At 61.4% G+C, this 19,478-nt stretch overlaps 2 protein-coding genes across 3 annotated transcripts; one reads left to right on the top strand and one right to left on the bottom strand.

Moving 5' to 3' along the window:
* Positions 1-3,424: 3,424 nt before the first annotated feature.
* On the top strand, positions 3,425-11,160 carry CRABP2 (cellular retinoic acid binding protein 2). Of its 2 annotated transcripts, none has more exons than XM_069878895.1 (5): positions 3,425-3,494; positions 4,733-4,831; positions 7,423-7,601; positions 9,207-9,323; positions 9,882-11,160. In XM_069878895.1, exons 2-5 carry the CDS (start codon positions 4,762-4,764, stop codon positions 9,930-9,932), a joined length of 417 nt encoding a protein of 138 aa, XP_069734996.1. In that variant the 5' UTR covers positions 3,425-3,494; positions 4,733-4,761; the 3' UTR covers positions 9,933-11,160. The 2 variants fall into 2 exon arrangements, with proteins under 2 accessions (XP_069734996.1, XP_069734997.1); XM_069878896.1 differs by having other exon boundaries at positions 3,455-3,473.
* A 3,575-nt stretch (positions 11,161-14,735) lies between these two features.
* On the bottom strand, positions 14,736-18,935 carry LOC138732266 (dnaJ homolog subfamily A member 1-like). The gene is made up of 7 exons (XM_069878807.1): positions 18,764-18,935; positions 18,482-18,686; positions 17,078-17,182; positions 16,774-17,001; positions 16,462-16,692; positions 15,733-15,833; positions 14,736-15,645 (listed from the first exon to the last, which is right to left on the bottom strand). Exons 1-7 carry the CDS (start codon positions 18,932-18,934, stop codon positions 15,418-15,420), a joined length of 1,269 nt encoding a protein of 422 aa, XP_069734908.1. The 5' UTR covers position 18,935; the 3' UTR covers positions 14,736-15,417.
* Between the last annotated feature and the right edge of the window lie 543 nt (positions 18,936-19,478).

Below are 19,478 nucleotides of genomic sequence, written 5' to 3'. Positions count from 1 at the left end.
TCCTGCTTGAACCACGGGGAGCTGGCTGCTCGCCGCTCTCCGAGGGGCTGGGGCGGCCAAACCGGCCGAGCTCCCCTCGTCACCTCCTTCGTCACCGGGGTTGGGGCTCAGCCAGCGGCTGCCGTGGGGATCCCTCCCGCCCACACCACATCCCGGTTTCCAGCCTTTCCACATGTTTATTTGGCCGCTACGGAGACCGAGGGGGAGTTTTGGGGGGGTGAAACCTCCCCTCCAACCTTTTCAGGGGGGGTATGTGTGTCTGTACCCCTTTTTTGGGGGGGTAAACCAGCCAATTTTGGGTCTCCCCAGAATGCCGGAGGGGGCTATGTGAGAATTCCGTGGATCAGGATCTCGCAGGGTGATTTTTGAGGGGAGCAGCTTCGCTCCCTGGGTGTCCCCACGTGTGTCCCCGCTCCCCGTCCCGTTTCCAGGGATGGAAAAGCTGTTCCGACCCCAAAAAACCCAAGAGGATGGGAGAAGCCCGGCAGCCCTTTGTGTCTGGGTTTGGAAGCTTTTTTGGAAGGGTTGGGTTATAAACGCCGCTCGTTAAAAAGTGGTTTATGGCTTTGGGAATGAGAAGCAGGCGTCCGGCCCAGCTTGGCGGCAGCTGCTGCCCACGGATGGCGGGTTGGGGTCAAGGGGCTCCACTTCCCTCCCTCCCCGGGATCCCTCGGGCCACGCGCCGGGGTCCCAGCCGGGGCACGATCCCGCCGAGCCGGCAGCCGACAGGGGCTGGGGGGCACAGGGCTGGGGGGGTTGGGTTGAGGGGTGCAGGGGGGGCTCCTTCCTACCATCCATCTGCGTTTCATTTCCGCTGGGATGGATTTAGGGGGGAGGCAATGGGCGACCTCGCTCAGCCCCACGCTGCGGCTGGTTTGGCTTCTAGGGGGGGGGGGATTCACCTTGGAGCCCCCCCAGTCCCATCTCTCAATGCGGGGAGAGGTTGGGGGGGCCCAAAGGAGCCCTCGGTGACCCCGGCTTCTTCAGAACTTGGGGGGTGGGGGTGCAACCTCTCCCCACTCACAATTCAGACCCCGGGAAGCGGCTCCTCGCCGGCCTCCACCTCTCCAGATCCATCCTGGGGGGCACATTTAATTTTGGGGGGGGGGTCCCCTTACCCCTCCTGGAGCTGGAAAGAGGGAGGGGAGAGAGTTGGCTGTGATGAAGCCCCCCCCAATCCCATCTCTCAATGCAGAGAGAGGTTGGGGGGGTCCCAAAGGAGCCCCCGGGGTCCTCGGCTTCTTTAGAACTTGGGGGTGTGGGTGCACCCAGACCCCGGGAAGCGACTCCTCGCCTGCCTCCACCTCTCCAGATCCATCCTGGGGGGCACATTTAATTCTGGGGGGGGGTCCCCAGAATTCTGGAGCTGGAAGAAGGGAGGGGAGGGTTGGCTGTGAAGGCTTTATCCACCCTTCCCACCAGAATCCCTTCCAGATGTGGAGCTGCCGAGGCCGCTGCCCGTAACCCCAGCCGGAACGAGGGGTCCCCATGGGGATGGGGGGGCCAAGGGGGGGGTCCCCACCCCCTTCTCTCCTAAATAGGGTGGGTTTTCTTCCCGATTTTCCCCAAACTTGGAGCAGACTCATCATCCGACGCCCCGCCGAGGGGGGGATCAGGCTCCTGCACCCCTGGGGTGAGGAGTTGGGGTGAGGAGTTGGGGTGAGGCCCCCCCAATCCCTGTGTCCCCCCCCTCGGCGTCGCGTCGAGCATCGCGGTAGGTAAGGTTATGTCAGCTCTTTTGTTCCAAAGCCTGTTCTTCGGGGGATTAGGGACTCGCTGCAAGCCCCAACTTGGTTCGCAGATTCCGGGGGCGCGGAGCCATGTGGCTGCGAGGAGGGGGGCTCCGACCAGGGGTTTGCACCCCAAAACGGAGCCAAACCCTCTCCCTTGCCATTCCCCAGCTCCCCAACCACCCCAAATTCCCGTTTTGTGCTCGCTCGCCGGCTTTCGGCACCTCAAAAACCTCCCTCTGGTTTTTCCAGTGGAGAGAACCTCCAGAAAATCGTGAATCGCCCCCAATTTATTGGGGTTTAACGCGGAATTCGTGGTTCAGCTTCTGCACGTGTGCACACGCGTGTGCGTCCAGACACACGTGTGCACGGATTTGTGCTTGGATGCGTGTCACGGGGTGTGCAGACACGCGTGTGCACAGATACACGCGTGTACGGCGGGTCTACATGCGTGTGTGCGCGCGTGTGCGAGACAGACACGCGTGTGCAAGCGTGTGCCCAGGCAGTTTGGGGGGGTACAAGCAGTTCCGGGGGGTGCAGAAGCTGCTCCGGGGGGTGCAGACAGATTGGGGGTGCAGGGATAATAGGGGGGTGCAGGGATAATAGGGGGTGTAGGGATAATAGGGGGGGTGCAGGCAGTTTGGGGGGTGCAGGGATAATAGGGGGGTGCAGGGATAATAGGGGGTGTAGGGATAGTAGGGGGGGTGCAGGCAGTTTGGGGGGTGCAGGGATAATAGGGGGTGCAGGGATAATAGGGGGGTGCAGGCATAATAGGGGGTGCAGGGATAATAGGGGGGTGCAGGCAGTTTGGGGGTGTAGGGATAATAGGGGGGTGCAGGCAGTTTGGGGGGTGCAGGGATAATAGAGGGGGTGCAGGCAGTTTGGGGGGTGCAGGGATAATAGGGGGTGCAGGGATAATAGGGGGGTGCAGGCAGTTTGGGGGGTGCAGGGATAATAGGGGGTGTAGGGATAATAGGGGGGTGCAGGCAGTTTGGGGGGTGCAGGGATAATAGAGGGGGTGCAGGCAGTTTGGGGGGTGCAGGGATAATAGGGGGGTGCAGGCAGTTTGGGGGGTGCAGGGATAATAGGGGGTGTAGGGATAATAGGGGGGTGCAGGCAGTTTGGGGGGTGCAGGGATAATAGAGGGGGTGCAGGCAGTTTGGGGGGTGCAGGGATAATAGGGGGTGCAGGGATAATAGGGGGGTGCAGGCAGTTTGGGGGGTGTAGGGATAATAGGGGGGTGCAGGCAGTTTGGGGGGTGCAGGCAGCCCAGGGCTTGCAGGGAGATTTAGGGGGTGGGGGTAGCTCGAGGGGAGGGGGTGCAAAGCTATTGGGGTGCAGGCAGCTAGGGGGGGGGGGGCTGTGGGTTGATTAGGGGGGTGCAGGCAGCTCGGGGGGGGCTGTGGTTAATTCAGGGGGTGCAATCAGCTCGGGGGGGGCTGTGGTTAATTCGGGGGGTGCAATCAGCTCGGGGGGGGCTGTGGTTAATTCGGGGGGTGCAGGCAGCTCGGGGGGGGCTGTGGTTAATTCGAGGGGTGCAATCAGCTCGGGGGGGGCTGTGGTTAATTCGGGGGGTGCAATCAGCTCGGGGGGGGCTGTGGGTAGCTCGGGGGGTGCAGGCAGCTCGGGGGGGGCCCCCCCGCTGGCAGGTGAGCGGCTCGGGGGGCGGAGCGGGAGGCACCGGGAGGGACCGGAGCGACGATAAAACGGGAGGAACGGGACGGGACGGGAGCGGCGGGGCCGGTGCGGAGCGAGAGCGGGTCGGTCGGTGCCGCTCGGGTCCCCCCTTCATCCGGATTCCCCTCCCCATCCCGTTTTCTAACCCCCCTCCCTCCCTAAAACCCTCCTCCCCCTCCTCTTCCAGACGGTCCTTTCCCTCTAAACCGGTGTCACCCCCCCCGAAAATCGGTGTCACTCCCCTTTAACCCCATCCTTCTCCCCCTAAAACCCATCAGTTACCCCTAAAACCCATCCTTCTCCCCCTAAACCCCATCGTTTACCCCTAAAACCCATCCTTCTCCCCCTAAACCCCATCGTATACCCCTAAAACCCACCCTTCTCCCCCTAAGATCGATCCTTCTCCCCCTAAAACCCATCCTTCTCCCCCTAAATCTGATCCTTCTCCCCTAAAACCGATCCTTCTAACCCTAAAACATCCTTCTCCCCCTAAAACCCATCATTTACCCCTAAACCCCACCCTTCTCCCCCTAAAATCGATCCTTCTCCCCCTAAAACCCACTCTTCTCCCCTAAAATCGATCTTTCTCCCCCTAAAATCAATCCTTCTCCCCCTAAAACCCACCCTTCTCCTCCTAAAACCCCCCTTCTCCCCCTAAAATCGATCCTTCTCCCCATAAAACCCACCCTTCTCCCCCTAAAACTGATCCTTCTCCCCCTAAAATCGATCCTTCTCCCCCTAAAATCGATCCTTCTCCCCTAAAACTGATCCTTCTCCCCCTAAAACCCACCCTTCTCCTCCTAAAACCCCCCTTCTCCCCCTAAAATCGATCTTTCTCTCCCCAAAACCCACCCTTCTCCCCCCAAAACTGATCCTTCTAACCCTAAAACATCCTTCTCCCCTTAAAACTGACCCTTCTCCCCCTAAAACTGATCCTTCTCCCCCTAAACCCCCCCTTCTCCCCCTAAAATCCATCCTTCTCCCCCTAAAACCCACCCTTCTCCCCCCAAAAACCCATCCTTTTCCCCTAAAACCGACCCTTCTCCCCCTAAAATCCATCCTTCTCCCCCTAAACCCCATCCTTCTCCCCCTAAAACCGGTGTCGTCCCCCCAAAACTGATCCCTCTCTCCCCAAAACCGGTGTCCCCCCCAAAAAAAACCTCTTTCTCCCCCAAATCCACTGTTCTCACCCCAAAATCCGATGTCCCCCTCCCCTTCCAGCCGCTCCCCCCCCCCAAATCGGGGTCCTACCCCCCTAAAACTGGGTGTCCCCCCCCCAAATCGGTGTGTCCCCCCCATAATCGGTGTGTCCCCCCGCTTTCCAGCTGGCGTCCCCCCCTCTCCAGTAGCCGCGATGCCCAACTTCTCCGGCAACTGGAAGATGAAGAGCTCGGAAAACTTCGAGGAGCTGCTTAAAGCGCTGGGTGAGTGTGAGAAACACCCCCCACCTCAACAAAATCTTTTGGGGACCCCCCCCAGCTCCCCCCTTTTCCCTAAGGGTTGCTTCTCCACTGGGGAAACTGAGGCACGGAGGGGTCTAGCATCGCTCCTGCCCTCCCTGCCTCAGTTTCCCCACCTTGGGGGCTTCCCCAGCTCCTCCAACACCCCCCCCCACAATTTCCCCCCCCCCTTACAACCTCCTCCCACCCCCCAACTTCACTTTGGGGGGTCCCCATCCTTGCAGGGCTCGTTTTCCACCTCCTTTTATGGGATCGGGGGGCTCAGGGGGCCAGGACCCATAGGAAAATAGGGGGAAATAGGGGCTGGGGGGGGGGAAATAGGGGCTGGGGGTAGAAAATAGGGGCTGGGGGGCCCCCCCTGGTTTCTCCCCTTCTCCTGACCCCCCTCCTCGCCTGCCTGCGAGCTGCCGGAGCGGAATATTTTCCAGGTTAGGGGATCCGGAACGAATATTTCTGGATAATTATCACTTTCTTGGATTTCACTCCCCCCCCTCCTCCTCCTCCCCTTCGCCCCCCCCCCCTCCCCTTTTTTATTTTTTACCTCCCCCCCCCCCATCTCCGATTCCAACCCCGACGGTGAAACCTCAGCAGGGAAATAAATCTGCCAACCCTCTCCTCCTTTCCCACGGTGAGAAAAGGGGGGGTCCTGCCTTCCCCCCCCCACCAAATCCCCCCCTAACCCCCCCCCCCAGCCTTTTAGCTGCTTTAGGTGAAGCCCCCCTCAGCTCAGAGGGGTGAGAAACAGCTCCCGACCCCCCAGTTTGGCTGCTTAATTTGGTTTTTTTATCCCTGGGGGGGCCCTTCGTCCTTGTCCCCCCCAAAAAAAAAAAGCATCACGGGGGGTGTTTCATTCCCACAGTCTCTTTTTGCCCCCCCCAGGCGTGAATTAAGCTTTTAGGGGGGGTGGAAAGGATGTGGGGGAAGCTGAGGGGGGTCTCAATGCTTCAACCCCCCCCAGTCCCCCTAGTTTTAATCCCTGGGGGGGCTCTTTTTCCCTGTCCCCCCAAAAAAAGCATCGGGGGGGGGGTCATTGCTTACAGCCTGTTTTTATCCCCCCCCTAGGGCTTAGAGAGAAGGGACACGGGGCAGCCCCCCCTCGGCTTGTGTGTCCCCCCCCCCCAGAGATGCTTTTGTCACCATCCATCTCCCCCCCCTTGGGGCTGGGACCCTTCGTGTCCCCCCTTTTTGAGGGGCCCCCCCATTCTTTGAGGGCTCAGAGGGACAAGGGGCTAGGAAGGTGGGGGGAGGGGGGAGCTGGGAAGGGGGGGGGACACACACAAAAGGGAACAATGTCCCCACAGAGCAGCTCCCTGGGGAGCGGGGCTGGCCTGGTGACATCTGAGGGGCTTTGGGGACATGATGGATGAGCTGTGGGGACAAAGACCCCTAGGAGTGCGATATGGGGGGGGGGGGACACACACACGGGGACCCCTCAAAGGCAGAGGAAGGAGGGGGTGGGGGGTCACCCAGGTCACCGAGCCCGCAGCAAACGCCTTGTCCCCATCGTCACCCCCATCCTCTGCCCCCCGGCGCATCCGGACTCGGCTCCGGCATCGCTCCCCCCCCCCCCCAAAAAAAAAAAACAGGTAACGAGAGCCAGATGTGGCCCAGATGTGGCACGGGCTGCCGGGAGCCACTCGCTTGGGGTCCCCCTGGGGTCCCCCACTCCGATGTCCCTCATTGCTGTCCCCAACTGTGATGGCCCCCACCTGGATGTCCCCCATTCTGATGTCCCCAACTCTGCTGTCTCCCCCGCCAATGTCTCCTGCTCCAACATCCCCCACTCCAACGTCCCCCACCCCAATGTCCCCTTCTCCGATGTCCTTGGCCTGGATGTCCCCTACTCTGATGTCCCCTACTCCAACGTCCCCCACCCCAATGTCCCCTTCTCCGATGTCCTTGGCTTGGATGTCCCCTACTCTGATGTCCCCTACTCTGATCTCCTTCCACCTGGATGTCCCCCATTCTGGTGTCCCCTACTCTGATGTCCTCCTCCACTCTGATGTCCCCTACCCCAACGTCCCCGGCTCTGGTGCCTCCACCCTGATGTCCTTCACCCCAATGTCCCCCACTCTAATGTCCCCCACCTGGATGTCCCCCATTCTCATGTCCCATACTCTGCTGTCCCCCACCCTGATGTCCCCTTCTCCGATGTCCCCTACTCTGATGTCCCCTACTCCGATCTCCTCCACCTGGATGTCCCCTACTCTGCTGTCCTCAGCTCTGGTGCCTCCACCCCAATGTCCCCTTCTCCGATGTCCCCTACTTTGATGTCCCCTACTTTGATGTCCCCCACTCTGATCTCCTCCACCTGGATGTCCCCCATTCTGTTGTCCCCTACTCTGATGTCCTCCTCCACTCTGATGTCCCCTCCTCCGACATCCTCCACCCTGATGTCCCCTACTCCAACGTCCCCTACTCCGATGTCCTCAACTCTGGTGCCTCCACCCTGATGTCCTCCACCCCAATGTCCCCCACTCCGACATCCTCCCCCCGCTGTCCCCGGGTGCTGCGGCAGCCGGCGGTGCCCATCGTCCCCCTGTCCCCTCTCGCAGGCGTTAACGTGATGCTGAGGAAGATCGCGGTGGCGGCGGCCTCCAAGCCGGCCGTGGAGATCAAGCAGGACGGCGAGAGCTTCTACATCAAAACCTCCACCACGGTGCGCACCACGGAGATCAGCTTCAGGGTGGGCGAGGAGTTCGAGGAGCAGACGGTGGACGGGCGGCCCTGCAAGGTGAGGGGCTTGAGTCACAGAATCATCGAATCACCAGGTTGGAAGAGACCCACCGGATCATCGAGTCCAACCATTCCCTCAATCACTAACCCATGTCCCTCAGCACCTCGTCCACCCGGCCCTTAAACCCCTCCAGGGAAGGGGACTCAACCCCCTCCCTGGGCAGCCTCAGACACTGCCCAGTGACCCTTCCCGTGAAAAATTTTTTCCTGATGTCCATCCTGACCCTCCCCTGGTGGAGCTTGAGGCCATTCCCTCTCGTCCTGTCCCCTGGCCCTTGGGAGAAGAGCCCAGCTCCCTCCTCTCCACAACCTCCTCTCAGGGAGTTGCAGAGAGCAATGAGGTCTCCCCTCAGCCTCCTCTTCTCCAGGCTGAACCCCCCCAGCTCTCTCAGCCGCTCCTCTTCTTCTCCAGCCCCCTCCCCAGCTTCGTTGCTCTTCTCTGCACTCGCTCCAGAGCCTCAACATCCTTCTTGTGGGGAGGGGCCAGGACTGACCCCAGGATTCGAGGAGCGGTCTCCCCAGGGCCGAGTCCAGAGGGAGAAGAACCTCCCTGGCCCTGCTGGCCACGCCGGGTCTGATCCAAGCCAAGATGCCCTTGGCCTTCTTGGCCCCCTGGGCCCCTGCTGGCTCCTGTTCAACCAACCCCCCCAGGTCCTTCTCCTCCAGGCAGTTTCCAGCCAGACTTCTCCTAGGCTGGAGCTGCTCAGGGTTGTTGTGCCCCAAGTTCCTGGTCAAACCTCATCCCGTTGGTCTCAGCCCATGGATCCAGCCTGTTCAGATCCCTTTGGAGACCCTCAAAACCCTCCAGCAGATCCACCCAGCTTAGTGTCACCCACAAACTCGCTCAGGGTGCCCTCGATGCCTTCATCCATCACTGATAAAGACACTGAACAGGGCTGGACCCAGCCCTGAGCCCTGGGGAGTCTCGCCCCGTGTGCGTGTGCACGCGTGTGCATGCACATGGCTGCACGTGCAGCGTGCCCCTCCATGCACACGTCTCTCCGTGCATGTTCACGTCCCTGTGCACGCTCCCAGCTCTCTGTGCGTGCACACGCGTTTTGCACGAGGGCAGGAGCACGAGGCGCAGGCTGGATGCGCGTGCACGTCCATGCGCACACCCCCCCCCCTCTTTCCATGCACGCTCACGTCTCTCCGGGCACGCTCACACCTCTCTCTGCACGCACACGTGTTTTGCACAAGGGCAGGAGTGTTTGTGCACCCCCCCCCCTTTCCTTGCACGCCCGTGTTCGTGCACACAGAACCACTTTCTGTGCACAGCCCCCCCTTTCCTTGCACGCTTGTGCTTGTACACCCCCCCCTTTTCCTTGCACACTCGTATTTGCACGCCCGCTGCCACCCCCCTCTCCCTCCTCCCCCTCCCCCTGCCCCCCTTCCCCTCCCCGCAGGTGCCAGATGAACCCGGGCAACCACCAGAGACCCCCAAGTGGCCCCGTGGCCTCATCCATCTCCCGTGGGGGCGGTGATGGATGGTCCTGCCCCGCAGGGGGGTCCCTGGAGGCATCTCGGGGAGGGGGGGGGTGTCTGTTCGTTGCCCCCCAACCCCCCCCCCCCCCAGCATCAAAATCTCCTCCCCCCCCCGCAGAGCTTGGCCAAGTGGGAGAGCGAGAACAAGCTGGTGTGCGAGCAGCGGCTGCTCAAGGGCGAGGGGCCCAAGACGGGGTGGTCCAGGGAGATGACGAACGACGGGGAGCTCATCCTGGTGAGGGCAGGGGGGGCTGGGGGGCAAGTGGAGGGGGCTGGGGGGCAAAGGGGGGCACCTGGGAGCATCTCTGCCCCGGTGCATGCTGGGAAACTCCCGTGGGGTAAGCTGGGAGCGGTGGGTGTCACGGTGACCCTGCTCCTCCGTGCAGAGTGGGTGGAACAGGGAGGTTGGGGGGTAAATAGGGGGGCTGGAGGGGAAATGAGGGGGTTGGGGGGCAAATAGGGGGGCTGGGGGGTAAATAGGAGGGGTCTGAGGGCATCTCTGCCCCAGTGCATGCTGGGAAACTCCCGTGGGGACAACTGGGAGCCGTGGGCATTGTGGTGTCCGTGCTCCTTGCAGAGTGGGTCGAACAGGGAGGTTGGGGGGTAAACAGGGGGGCTGGGGGGTAAATGGGGGGGTTGGGGGGTAAATGAGGGGATTGGGGGGCAAATAGGGGGGCTGGGGGGCAAATAGGGGGGCTGAGGGCATCTCTGCCCCAGTGCATGCTGGGCAACTCCCAATGGGGCAAACTGGGAGCCCCGAGCATCACCGCGCTGACCCTGCTCCTTCTCGCAGACGATGACGGCCGACGACGTGGTCTGCACCAGGGTCTACGTCCGAGAGTGACCCCCCCAAACTCCACTGACCCCCAACAACCCCCCCCCAGCCCCACATCCCCCCCAAACCCCCCCCCCCCTTTTACCCCCCCCCTGCATCCCTCCCCCAGCCACAGGGAGGGGGCTGCATCCTCCCAGGGGGGGCAAATCACAGCAACCTCTCTTTTTTGGAGGGGTAAATCGCAGCAACCTCGAATTTTTGGGGCAAAAAAGTTGGTTTTTGCCCCCTCCCAGGGCGGGGGGGGTCCCGGGGGGTAGAAAAATGCATTTTTGGGGCTCTTTTCTGCCTCTGCCCTCCCTGCAGACAAAGTTCCTGGGATTTGGAGAGGTGCCGGGGAGCAGCGGGGGGCAACGCAGCCGCCTCCCTCCCTCCCTGCGCCTTTTTTAATTGTTTTTGGTTCACTTTGGGGTTTATTGGGTTGATTTTAACTGTTTTTGGTTCACTTTGGGCTTTTTTGGGTTCGTTTTCACTGTTTTGCTTCACTTTCATTGGGTTTTTTTAGTTCCTGGGTTGCTTTTAACTGTTTTTCATCCACTTCGATTGTTTTTTTTCCCCCGTTTGGTTGCTTTAAACTGTTTTTTTTTTTGTTCACTTGGATTATTTTTTCTCCTTTTCGGGTTGTTTTTCACTGTTTTTGGTTCTGTTGGGTTGGTTTTTTTTATTAACACAGCCCCACCCTCCCCCTCCCAGGTATTTATTTGTGAATATTGGACCACCCAACTCCTCCAAGGGTCCCACCACTCCCCTCAAGGGTCCCAACATCTCCAAGGGTCCCACCACTCCCCTCAAGGGTCCCAACATCTCCAAGGGTCCCATCTCTCCTCCAAGGGTCCCTACATTTCCAAGGGTCCCATCTCTCCCCTCAAGGGTCCCAACATCTCCAAGGCTCCTATCTCTTCGCCAAGGGTCCCATCTCTCCCTCAAGGGTCCCATTTCTCCTCCAAGGGTCCCATCTCTCCCTCAAAAGTCCCAACATCTCCAAGGGTCCCAACATCTCCAAGGGTCCCATCTCTCCCCTCAAGGGTCCCAACATCTCCAAGGGTCCCATTTCTCCTCCAAGGGTCCCGTCTCTCCCCTCAAGGGTCCCATCTCTCCTCCAAGGGTCCCATCTCTCCCCTAAAGGTCCCATCTCTCCCCTCAAGGATCCCAACATCTCCCAAGGTCCCATCACCTCCAAGGGTCCCATCTCTCCCCCAGAATCGTCCCCACCACCCCTGTCCTCTCAATAAATGTCCCCTCGCCACCCCTCCTGCCCCGAATCGGTTGCGCGAGGGGGCGAAGGCGGCGTCGGCGCAGCCAGCCCCGTGGGGCAAGGGGGGGGGGGCAAAGGGGGGGGGCACCTGGCAGCATCGCTGCCCCAGTGCATGCTGGGAAACTCCTATGGGGCAAACTGGGAGCATCACGGTGACCCTGCTCAAGAAGGGGGCAAATAGGGGGGTAAACCGGGAGGCTGAGGGGCAAATGGGGGGGCTGGGGGGCAAACAGGGGTGTCTGAGAGCATCTCTGCCCCAGTGCATGCTGGGAAACTCCCGTGGGGCAAACTGGGAATCCCGAGCATCATGATAGTCCTGCTGCTCCTTGCAGAGGGGGGCAAAGAGGAGGGCTGGGGGGCAGATAGGGGGGCCCTGGGGGGCAAACGGGGGGGGGCTGGGGGGCAAATAGGGGGCTGGGGGGCAAATAGGGGGGTCTGAGGGCATCTCTGCCCCAGTGCATGCTGGGAAACTCCTATGGGGCAAACTGGGAACTCCGAGCATCGCAGTGACCCTGCTCCTCCTTGCAGAGGGGGGCAAAGAGGAGGGGTGGGGGGCAAATGGGGGGGGCTGGGTGGCAAAGGGGGGGGCTGGGGGGCAAAGAGGGGGGGACCGGGGGAAAAAAAGGGGTGGTGGCGCGGGGCAAGCGCTCAGCATCGGCTCCTGGTCCCCCCTGGTAGGAGCCAGGACACCCTGCCAGGCTCCCTGGGACATTGTGGGTGCTGCTAATTAGGTGCTGCTGTTAATTACCCTGCGTGGGGTGGCATTAATTACTCTGGAGGGGGGTGTTATTCATGCAGGGCGAAGGGGCTGGAATTCAGGCTTCACCCCCGCGCCCCAAATGTGCTGCTGCAGCCACGAGGGGTGTTAATTACCCCATGTGGGGTGGCCTTAATTACTCCGTTGTGGCATTAATTACTCCGGGGGGGCTTTAATTATCCCGGGGGTGGGGGGGGGGCTCTGCTGGATGCAGGGGAGCCCCCAAGCCCACTCCCCTTCTTCTTGCAGAAGAAAGACCCCCAAATCCTTGTGAGATGCTCAGGGACCCCCAAATCCTTGTGAGATGCTCAGGGCTGTGACCCCCCCTCTATAAATCAGTTTGGGGGGCTGGGGGGGGCAAGAATGACCCCCAAATATTTTGGGGGTGCTTAGGGCTGTGATCCCTCCTTCTATGAGCCAGTTTGAGGGGTTGGGGGGGCAGGAATGACCCCAAATCCTTGCAGGATGCTAAGGGCTGTGACCACCCCCCCCCCCGGCTGATTTGGGGGGGGCCCTGGCGCCTCTAATCCATTCTTAATCCTCCCCGGTGCCCCCGGTGACCCCTGGGGAGGGGGCCCCTCGCCTTTCATCTGCACAGACAAAGCGGGGGCCCCTTTTTCCTCCACCCCCCCCCCTTTCTTCCATCCATCACTTTGTGCTCTGAGGAATGAATCCCTGACCCCTGGGGGGGGGGGCCCCCTTTTTCCTCCCGCCCCAATCCCTGGGGCTGGGGACCCCCCCTCTGCTACCCCCAGCTCCATCCTGGATGGTCTTGGAGGGCAGGAGGTGTCAGTTTGGGGGGGTCCTCACCCCTCAATGCCCCCAAACTCCTTGGAAAGGTTTTTTTTTTTAGCGGGGGGGGGGGGTGTCACCAATTTTGCAGCTGGGGACCCCAGCATCCTCATTCCCACATCGGAGCCCATTCTGGATGGTCCTGGGGGGGGGGCAGAAAGTGCCACTTCGGGGGGGTCCTCACCCCCCAGCCCCCCAAACTCCATCGAAAAGGAGTTTCAGGGGGGGAGGGGGTCACCCCCTAGCTGGAAATGCTGATGCTGCAAGCAGGGTTGCCCCCCAAAAGTGCCTTGGGAGGGGACAGGTAATTTTTTTTTTTGGGGGGGGTGGGGGGGATAAGGCTGTCACCTCCTGTTTTACTCACTTTGGGGGCTGGGGGTGTGGGGGGAGCCCCCCCTCCTCATTCCCCCACAACTGGCTCCCAGCCAGCATTGTTCTCCTCCTCCTCCTCCTCCTTCTCTTTCTTCTCTCCCCCCTCCAGCGAATCCGGCGCCGGACGCTTTCCTGGGCCCCACATGAAGAGGGGGGGGTCGTGGCTGGCTGACCCCCCCCCCACCTTGAAACCTCCCCCCAGTGGGGCTCCCCTAGGGTTTTGCCCCCATCCTATTGCAAGGGGGGGGGTCTCAGCAGGCAATAAAAGGGGGATATGGGGTGTTTACGGGGTGCAGCTTAACCCCCAGGGTTATTTGGGGGGGGGGGGGGGCTTATAGGACAGCCTGGAGCCCCCCAGCTCCCACCGAGGGGTGAGTGCAGGATTGGGGGGGGCTTTTTGGGGGGAGAAGGGGGGTTCTGATTTCATGTCGAGGGGCTCCAGGGATGCTGAGAGGAGGCAAAGGGTCCAGGGATGGTGATAAAATGTTGGGGGGGGGGGGAAGAGGTTTTGGGGGTGCAGAGGGGATGGGAGGGGGGGTCAGGATGGTTGGGGGGCGGGGGTGATGAAATGGGGCAGAGTGAGGGGATTTGGGGGCGCAGAGGTGATGGGAGGGGGCTCAGGATGGTTATGAGGGGCTGAAATAGGGAGGAATGAGAGGTTTTGGGGTGCAGAGGTGATGGGAGGGGGGTCAGGGTGATTATAGGGGGGCTGGGGGGTGATAAAATAGGGCAGAATGAAGGGTTTTGGGGGTGCAGAGGTGATGGGAGGGGGGTCAAGATGGTTATAGGGGGCTGAAATGGGTCAGAATTAGGAGGTTTGGGGGTGCAGAGGTGATAGAAGGGCTGTTAGGATGGTTATGGGGGGGCTGGAGGTGATGAAATGGGGCAGAATGAGATTTGGGGGTGCAGAGGTGATAGAAGGGGGTTCAGGATGGTTATGGGGGGCTGGGAGTGATGAAACAGGGCAGAATGAAGGGGTTTGGGGGCACAGAGGTGATGGGAGGGGGGTCAGGATGGTTGGGGGGGTAAGATGGGGCAGAGTGACAGGTTTTGGGGGTGCAGAGGTGATGGGAGGGGGGTCAGAATGGTTGGGGGGGCTAAGATGGGGCAGAGTGACAGGTTTTGGGGGTGCAGAGGCCAAGGGAAGGGTCTCGGGATGGTTATGGGGTGGCTGGAGGTGATGAAACGGGGCAGAGTGAGTGGTCACGGGGTGCAGAGGCGATGAAATAGGGTAGAACGATGAGTTTTGGGGCTACAGAGGTGATGAGAAGGGGCTCAGGATGGTTTTGGGGGGGCCTGGGGGTGACAAGATGGGGTGGGGGGGTGTCCCTCTCCCCTCCTCCCCAACCCAGCCCTTACCTGGGGGCTCCAGCTCACCTGGAGCGGGAGGTGGCGAGGGAAGCGCTGGGCGAGGCCGGGAGCTCTTGCCTCCCAGCCCTGTTGCTAAAGGTGGGGAAACTGAGGCACGCCCGGCACATCAAAGCGGGGAGCAGGAGTCACCCCTCACACCCCGCTGGCCTCCGCGGCCGCAAGACGCGTGCGGAGTCGGGTTCGGCTTTTAATGGCGCGTACAAAGTTCCCCCCCCCCCAACAACTCCCCAGCCCTCCAAAAAGGAAAAAAAAATAAAAAGAAAAATCCTTAAAATTCTTCCAAAAATAAATTAAAAGGATTGGGTGCCCCTCACCCCCTTCTGTGCAAAGAGAAAAAAAGAGAAACCTCCTCCGCAAGCCCGGCCCGACCCAGCAAGGAAAGAAACGGGAAAGCAAAGGGGGCTCGGGGGGCTCCTCCTCACGGGGTTTTATCCCACTAGAGCCCGGATGGGGAAACTGAGGCAGGAGGTGCTGCCTTCATCCTCCTCCTTATCAGGCTCTATCCCACCAGAACATGGATGGGGAAACTGAGGCAGAAGGTGCTGCCTTCATCCTCCTCCTCATTTTTTATCCCACCAGAGCCTGGATGGGGAAACTGAGGCAGGAGGCGATGCCTTCATCCTCCTTATTGGGATTTCTCCCACCAGACCATGGATGGGGAAACTGAGGCAGAGGTGCTACCTTCCTCCTCCTCCTCAGTCCATCCTGGTGGGATGTGGAGGATTTTAGCAAAGCGGGACTCACCCCCCTGGTGGGAGAACCCCCCGAAGCGAGGGGGCAGCTCCGTGCCCGGCTCCCCGGGGGCAGCGAGGGAGGTTTAAGTGCTGAAAGGCGACCTATGTACACCCCTGAAGGCGAAGGCTCCACGAGCCCCGGTCCCCACAGAGCGGCCCCAAGCCTTGCCCCGCGCCCCGTGGGACGAGCCCGGCTCCCAGACCCCCCCCCCATGGCTACGAGGTTTGGCACTGCATGTGCTGCCGGGAACCGTCTTCGAAGTCGTCTTCGTGGTAGGCTTCGCCGTTGTAGTGTCGCCGTCCTGAGCCGTTGGGAGCCGTGTAGTCGCTGAGCTCGACCTCCTCGGTGTCCTCGGTGGCCATCACCTCCTCCTGCGCCGGGAAGAAGGCCTGGAGCTGGCGCAGGCGGTCGCTGGGGAGCCAGCCGGGCTCGGGGAACTTCACCTACGAGCCGAGAGAGCGGAGGTGGAGGTAGAAGAAGGACACGTTGGGATGGGGGACACCAGAGCCCGCCCAGCCCCGGCTCCTCACCTGGAACTGCACGATGAGTTTTCCCTTCTGGAAGGGGCTCCTGTAGACGGGCATCCCCTCGTTGGGGACACACTTCAGGTCTCCAGGTCGGATCACGTCACCTGAGGCAGAGATTGGGGTCACCTCACTGCGTCCAGCAGCTCCTGGCACCCGCTGGCTGCTTGGTGGAGCAGAGCACCCCACCCTATCTCCATCCCATCCCATCCTCATCCCCATGCTCACCTCCATCCCCATCCCCATCCTCACCTCCATCCCCATCCTCACCTCCATCCCCATCTCCTCACCTCCATCCCCATCTCCTCACCTCCATCCCCATCTCCTCACCTCCATCCCCATCTCCTCACCTCCATCCCCATCTCCTCACCTCCATCCCCATCTCCTCACCTCCATCCCCATCTCCTCACCTCCATCCCCATCTCCTCATCTCCATCCCCATCTCCTCATCTCCATCCCCATCCCCTCATCTCCATCCCCATCCCCATCTCCTCATCTCCATCCCCATCTCCTCATCTCCATCCCCATCCCCATCTCCTCATCTCCATCCCCATCCCCATGCTCACCTCCATCCCCAACCTCACCTCCATCCCAACGCTCACCTCCATCCCAACGCTCACCTCCATCCCAACGCTCACCTCCATCCCAACGCTCACCTCCATCCCATCTCCAACCCCATCCACATCCTCAGCCCTATCCCATCCTCATCTCCATCCCCATCCCACCCCACCCCACCTGGCTGGGAGGAGATGAGCAGTGTCCGGTTGTCCAGGGTGCGGATGACCTGCCGGCAGCCGCACAGGGCGTCCGCCAAGCTGATCTCCCTCTTGACGATGAGGTCGTCACCGCTGCGCCGGAAAACAGGATGTTCCTTCTGATCCAGGACGATGACGATGTCCCCGGGCTCCAGGCCAGGAACCTGGTCCCCTTCCTCATGGAAGGTGATCTTCTGTCCGTCCTTCATTCCTGTGGGACGCGCGGGGAAGAGTTCAGGCCACGGGGGAAGGTTTGGGGTGACCCCATTCCCCACAGGGCCCCCCATCTCACCTTTATCCAGGTGGACGTTGAGGATCTTCTTCTCCCGCACGACCTTGCGGCCGTTGCAGGTGAGGCAGCAATCCCGAGGCCGGATCCACTCGCCTTGACCCTGGCACTGGGAGCAAACGGTCTGGATCTGCTGGATCATGCTGGGGCCCAACTGGTGGATACGGACCTCCATGCCGGAGCCGTGGCATTTCGGACACCTCCTCTGGGCACCTTCTCGCACCCCACAACCTGCAGGGAGGGGAGGCAAGGGGTGAGGAGCCAGGCTGAGGCGGTGGGATCCGTCTCCAGCCCTCCCAGCGCTCACCTCCGCACTTCCGACAGATGATGTTCTTCTGCAGGGACAGTTTCCGCGTGGCCCCGTTGTAGAGGTCCTCCAGCGACACGGACAGCTGGTGCACCACCGTCTTCCCTGCACGGATGGATGGAGGGGAGAGCTTCCATCAGCGAGCCGCGCCCCAAAAAGAGGGGTGCTGGCCACCGCGGGCTCGGTATCCCCGGTTCTCCATGGGGAACCGTGGCCAAGAGTCTCTGCAGAGACGGGAGAACAGGTCCAGAGGAGGCCACGGAGATGATCCGAGGGCTGGAGAACCTCCTGTACAAGGACAGGCTGGGAGACTTGGGGTTGTTCAGCCTGGAGAAGGATCCAGGGAGACCTTAGAGCAGCTTCCAGCGCTGAAAGGGGCTCCAGGAAAGCTGGGGAGGGGCTCTGGATCAGGGAGAGGACGAAAGGGAACCGTTTTGAGCTGCATGAGGAGAGATCGAGATGAGATCTTGGGGAGAAATGTTTTGCTGGGAGGGTGGGGAGGCCCTGGCCCAGGTTGCCCAGAGCAGGGGTGGCTGCCCCATCCCTGGAGGGGTTCAAGGCCAGGTTGGATGGGGCTTGGAGCCCCTGATGCAGTGGGAGGTGTCCCCAGGGCAGGGGTGGGACTGGATGGGCTTTGAGGTCCCTTCCAACCCAACCCATTCCATGATTCTATGACTCTTTTCCTCTCTTTTTCACAAAACCAAGCACCTCCCAGTCTGGGTTCAGCATCTCCCGAGTACCCTAACCACTTGGTGCTCTTCACTCCTGCCTCTACACCAAACCGTGGCGCTCATGAACCACTTGCAAGGTTGACCGAGAAGTTGAGTTGCTCCACAATTCCACCGTGATGACAGGAAAACACCTTTAAGCTGGGCTTGGCCTGAAAGGGCTTGGATGAAGCTCTTTCAGGGATCTCGTGGCGTCTCCAAGCTTGCATCCAGCCGCCCCGGGGACAGCCCTGGGTCCCCGGCGTGGGTCGGGCACGGCTCTCACCCCAAGGCTCTCCGCCGCGCTCCAGTTCCCGTCACCCCAACCCGGCTAGAGAGGCTTTACCCGGAGTCGCCGAGCCGCTTCTAATTGCCCTGCTATTAAATCGTGCCACTTCAGCAAGAAAACGCCGTGACGGGTCCACCCTCTCCCTATGACCCAAGCCAAAAAACATCCGCGGAGTCACCGGTGCGGCCCTGCACGCCCTGGCGTTTGGTGGCAGCCGCCCCCGGGGCCTCGCGGGGCTCGCTGAGTCAACCGGAGCCGCGGGGACGGCGGGGGAAAGCTGGGCCGGGGCCAAGGGAAGGTTCTTTGAAGAGGGGACAGATGGAGAAAGTAATGAGGGTGACGAGGAACCGCGGCGGGCCCTGCTCTGCGGGGAAGGAGGCGACCCGGACGGCCTGGGGGGTCCCGTACCGCGTCGGTCGACCCGGCTGCGCATGCGGACGCCGCCTCCGAAGAAGAGATCGAAGATATCCATAGGGGAACCGAATCCTCCTCCTCCTCCTCCTCCTCGGCTCCCCAAGCCGCCTTCCTTCATGGCTCGCTCGCCGCCGCGGTCGTAGAGAGCTCGTTTGTGGGTGTCCGACAGCACCTCGTAGGCCTGGGAGATCTGCTTGAACTGGAGGAACGGGGAGAAGGGGATGAGATGAGGGGGACGAGAGGTGGGGGACGGGGTTTTGGGGGGGCGGCACCCACCCGCTCGCCCTCGCTGGGGTTCTTGTCGGGGTGGTAGCGCAGGGCCAGGCGCCGATAGGCCCGTTTGATCTCATCCAGGCTGGCTCCAGGCCGCACGCCCAGGAGGTCGTAGTAGCCCGTCTCCTTCACCATCTTCCTCGCTTCCGACGTGCTACGAGAGAAGAGAAACATCAATCCCGATCCAGGACCCCCCCCGAACTTTGGGAACCACCCCCTTCCATGGGGGTTTTGGCCCCGTTCTCCTCCCTCCGCAGGCGCTGCCTCAGTTTCCCTCTTTGGGGGGGAGCAGAGGCTGCTCTGTTCGCTCTCCCCCAGCTCCAGGGAGCCCATAAACCCCTCGTGGGGTGCAGATCTTGGTCATGGCGGGGTCAAACCCACCCTACCTGTTCTGGGACCCCCCCTCACCCCAGGCTGGATCTATCCCATGGGAACCAACCCAGGGATGTAGGGGCTGGGGTCCCCCCCATTCTGAGAAAACGGGTACACGGGGGGGGACACAGCTCTCTGCCCTCAGTGGGATGGAGACAGCACCCTAGGCACCCCTCAATGCAGGGGGGGGACACCCCAAAACCAGCCCCCCAGGCACCCCTCATCATGGGGGGGACCCCCTGTATTCAGCACCCCTCATCTGGGGGGACCCCACAACCAGTCCCCTCCTCCTACACCCCTCATCGTGTGAAGGGGGCACCTTGTATTCAGCACCCCCTACAGCAGG

This window comes from Phaenicophaeus curvirostris, chromosome 29, assembly GCF_032191515.1.
Source record: "Phaenicophaeus curvirostris isolate KB17595 chromosome 29, BPBGC_Pcur_1.0, whole genome shotgun sequence".
NCBI lineage: Eukaryota > Metazoa > Chordata > Aves > Cuculiformes > Cuculidae > Phaenicophaeus > Phaenicophaeus curvirostris.
The sequence above is the reverse complement of the archived record's forward strand: the minus strand, read 5'-3'. Positions and strand labels throughout refer to the sequence as shown.